Source organism: Monomorium pharaonis, unplaced genomic scaffold (genome assembly GCF_013373865.1).
Source record: "Monomorium pharaonis isolate MP-MQ-018 unplaced genomic scaffold, ASM1337386v2 scaffold_143, whole genome shotgun sequence".
Taxonomy (NCBI): Eukaryota; Metazoa; Arthropoda; class Insecta; order Hymenoptera; family Formicidae; genus Monomorium; species Monomorium pharaonis.
In genome coordinates this window covers 43312-48000 of record NW_023415410.1, presented here as the reverse complement: position 1 = coordinate 48000, position 4689 = coordinate 43312, and the positions used below count along the sequence as shown (strand labels likewise).

The 4689-nt window shown below is 36.2% G+C and overlaps 1 protein-coding gene across 1 annotated transcript; it reads right to left on the bottom strand.

The window, feature by feature from the left end:
* Positions 1-3729: 3729 nt before the first annotated feature.
* On the bottom strand, positions 3730-4431 carry LOC118648049 (the record flags this gene model as incomplete). The annotated part of the gene is made up of 2 exons (XM_036294250.1): positions 4252-4431; positions 3730-4183 (listed from the first exon to the last, which is right to left on the bottom strand). Coding segments are annotated over exons 1-2 (634 nt in total), but the record flags the coding sequence as incomplete, so codon positions are not given.
* Between the last annotated feature and the right edge of the window lie 258 nt (positions 4432-4689).

Genomic DNA, 4689 nt, shown 5'->3' with positions numbered 1-4689 from the left:
TAAAAACTGCACTTATTAATATGTTCTTTAAATTTTATTAAACGTTATGACATAACGTTTGATAAATATTTTTAAAATATTACTGAATAATATACTGTTTTAATATTTTAAAAACATGAGTTACATACGTGTTTTAAATGTTATTAAACATTATAACATAATTTCATAAATATTCTTTTAAAATATTAGTTATTTAATACATAAAATCTAAACATTTAATAATTTTATAGACATAAATTAAAATATTTTTTATGTGTTTATAATACAAATTTTATAAAAACTAGTACAAAAATTAAAAGTTTAAAAAATTTTAAGATTTGAAATTTTATTAGTTAAAATATTACTTACTCATATAATACTAAAATTATTTATAAATAATTGTATTTAATGTACTAAAATTACATTAATTTATTTATTGTTTGATATAAATATTTTTTGTAGAAATTAAAAAAACATCACTAAGTTACTATTTTTTATTAATATTTTATAATAACATAATTTTAGTTTTATAAAGAACAGAGCAAAAACAGATATTTTTATTAAGTTATTTCATGTGTTATTTCACATATATAAAAATCAGTAAAAACTGATTATTTATATTTATTTATAAAAATATTATTTAACTGCACGTTTTATCTTTCTGACATCTATTAATCTAATCTATAACAAATATGTATTCATGAGCATTAAATGTTCATAGATCATCAGGAAATGTTAGGTTGCGTAGGGTCTTCAAAATCAAACAACGTCGACGGCGCACAGTGGTCCAAACGAACAATATTCTGTTCAAAATAGGCTACAGGTCGTATTTTTTAACCGATTTGCATGATCCTTGCATGACAGAAATACTCGGAAATAAATTCTGAAAAAAACTTTGAAAGCAGATTTTTTAATTTCTTTGTTTATACAAAAATATTTAAATAAATAAAGTGATAAATTGGCATTTTTCCACTAAATTATTTTTTATCTAGCTACAAATCACATTTTGTGTCTTGTATTTGGTGTGTGTGTGTGTGTGTGTGTGTGTGTGTGTGTGTGTGTGTGTGTGTGTGTGTGTGTGTGTGTGTGTGTGCGTGTGCGTGTATATATACCCAGATAGCACAAGGACATCCATTGTATGTCCAATGGATATCCGCTTCTGGACATTCGGACGTCCATTAAGAGTCCAAGTAAGGTTCGTCGGACATTCGATGGACGTCCATATACGTTTGGCACAATTTTGTACGTTCATAGAAAGTCCTTTAATGGACGTCCATGGGATATACGTTTGTTACAATTTCGGACATTTATAGAAAGTCCGAAATAAACCAAATTTTGGACCTATTATGATTTGATTATTTCTTTTGGGTCTTTTTCAATTAAAGGGCTTGCTGCAATAGTGGGTTAATCCACATTTTGTAAAAATCATCGACATAAAGCATGGACTGCGCATTTCCTGCAAAAAGCTCTTGAAAAGTGTCCGGCAGAAAGACAAAGAGGAGACATGGTCCAGGTCAATTTCTTTCTTTGTCTAGCGCCCATTATGCTACTGATTAGACAGAGACAGCTTGACCCAGACCAATTGCTGTGTCCCTCTTTTGATCGGAAAAAGAAATGAAAAAAAAACGAAAAAGAAAAAGAAACAATAATAAAAAAGAAAAAGAAAAAGAAACGAAAATAAAAAAAACAAAACGATAAAAAACGAAAAAGAAACAATAATGTATTATAACAAACATTTCAAAAAATACCAATAATTAATTGTGTTAATAATAAATAAAAAAATAATACGTATTATTTCATATTATTTCATATTATATCTAAAAGTATAACAATTAAAATAAACCTTTTGAAAATTAAAAATAATATAATTTATTATTATTTATAAATTAATGTTAATTAGAACTATTGTAAATAATATATATATAATTTACAATATTTCTTTTAGATTATATAATAAAAATAAAGATAAATTATGTAAAAGTAAGATCCAAGTGCGGACATAAATCAGATATCCAGCATAAGACGTTCTGAATAGAACATCCGTTTTAATTCAAATAATGGACATCCTATGAATGTCCATTTTATGTCCATGGACATGTGGACCTGAATTGGACTTAAAATGGACGTCGTTGGAACATTCAGTGCTATTTGGGTATATACATAATATATTATTGATAACTATTTATATAAAATTATTTATATAAAAAATTGTATATTTATATTTTATTTTTTAGCTACATTATGAAATGGAAAAAATACGGATAATTTTAATTAAATTGAAATTATTAATTGGAAACAAATTCCATAATCATCAATAATTACAGTAGCTGCATATTAATTGCTTCTAAAAATTAAAAAGTTAACATTTTTATTCTTATTATTAATATGTCGGTTATGTAATAACCTATTTTATATTACAAAATTTTATTTACAAAAATATCTTATTATAATTTCTTTTAATAAAATACGTATCTTACAAAAAATTATAATTACAGTAAATAAAATAATCAAATTAATGTATCACTGATATGTTTTTACTCATGGTAAAAAAGATTTTTGAAAATATTGTCAAATACTATAAAAAGTTAGCCTCGTTAACCTTGTAAATCAATCTTTGTTTTTTGAACGTGCCTAACTACTAGGAGAAACGCGCGAAATTTCTGATTGGCTGATCCTCTTTCTATTACTTTTTCGAGATTCCGTTTTCCGGATTAAGAAAAAAACAAACTTGGAACTGAAAGAAATGAAGGAATCAAATACTAAATAGAATAAAAGAGGATTTAGATATTATGAACAGAGATTAACGCTTCGCGTCATACGACAGGTTCCGCTGGTGTGTTCAAAGATGTTCGGGAAATTTTCGGTCTGTTCTGCGATGTTGTTGCGTTGCCCGTGCACGTTCTTTTGTCAACTTGGCCAGGATGAGAGGATCGAGGACTCGGTCGAGGGAAGGGGGGAGAAAAGATGGTCGGCTATCCAAGGAGTTGACTAATTTAAGGCCCGAGTAATGAAATTTCTGCCGAGCTGGATCTGAAACGGAAACAGAAACTCCTCTCGCTCTTCTAGATCGGACGACGAGGGCGTCCGCGAGTCTCCCTTTATCGTATACGACACTCGGAGTGTCCGTTCGCCGTCTCCGCTACGAATCGAGCCTCAATGGCGTTTATGAGTCTCCCTTCGTGAATAACTCTCAACAGTCCGAAACTTCCCGGTCGACCAAACTTACGGATCCGACATCGATATTAACCCAAATATCTACCTCGATCGCTTCTCACGAAGGCAAACATAAAGAGGAACAACAGCACGCACATACGCACACACGATTCAAAAACCGACGAATTCGTATTCAAGCGAGCACCCGCCGTGTCAACGCATCTCAACCGACAAAACACACACACCGCGCGTGCGCCGGTTTGTTCAGAAATTCATGTCCGTCACCCACGCCGCCAGCGATATTCGCGCTGCACTCATCTGCACGCTTTGCTCTCTTCTTAGGTGAGGAGACGAGTACAGTTACGAAGCTCTTATTCCGTAACATTCCCCCCGGTACTCGGCGACGGTTGTCGACGAGTTGCTAGTATCAGGATCAAGAGGTAGGACGCAGAGTTTCGCTATTGGCCGTTTATACGTGGCGCTGGCGGTCCGGAGAGTGACGACTCGGGCTAGGCCGTCCCTTATGCAGCTCAACCACTCTTCCCAGCGGTTACTTTGCGGGGGGGTAGCGATCATCTGTCAGAAGGACTAACAAACCTTTCTTGATAACCGTGGATGGATGATGCCACTTGGAGATCGCCAGGTATCGTTGAAGGCACTCGGAGGACCAGCGGGACCAGAATTGGTCTACTTTCTGACGGAGAAGTTGCCACCTAGAGAGTCTTGATGTGGGTACGTCCATCACACAGGGCTCTGGTATCGTAGTCGGAGCTTCTCCTATGAGAAAGTGACCGGGTGTTAAAGCGTTGAAATCGTCCGCATTGTCAGAAAGCGGGCTCAGAGGGCGAGAGTTCAGAACTGCTTCAATTTGGACCACTACCGTGGACAGCTCCTCGTAGGTAAGAGTGGTATCTCCGAGAACTCGTGCAAGATGGAATTTTGTGGACTTCACAGCCGCCTCCCATTTGCCACCAAAATGAGGCGCGGCTGGAGGGTTGAATATCCATCGTGTGCCGTCGTTAGCGAGAAGGCGGGCCTTCTCCCGTAGTGCCTGAGATGAAGAGGAGAATCGCCGCCGTAACTCCGCATCAGCTCTCACAAAGTTTGTTCCACAGTCACTCCGAAGGGTAGCACATATTCCTCAACGTCCTGTGAACCTTTTATAAGCTGCGATAAGGCTTCTGTGGTGTAGTCTGTGACGATCTCGATGTGAACTGCGGAGGTGACGAGACAAATGAAAATGGCGAGATAACCCTTGTATGTGCGAGTCGATCTGCCCCTCCAAGTCTTGAGCTGCATCGGTCCTGCGTAATCCAAGCCGGAGTGGAGAAAAGCGCGAGAGGGAATTACTCTATTCGGTGGGAGTTGCCCCATCAATTGTTGAGCGTGGCGTGCACATGTAACGCATCTCAAGATGAACGTCCTAACAGGGGCTCTCCCTCCCACGATCCAGTAAGTGTGTCTCAGATATCCTAGAGTAAGCTGGGTTCCTCCGTGGAGTGTTCGTTTGTGGGCGTCGGCGATAACCAAGGTCGTGAGCGCCGATTTGCGAGGCAA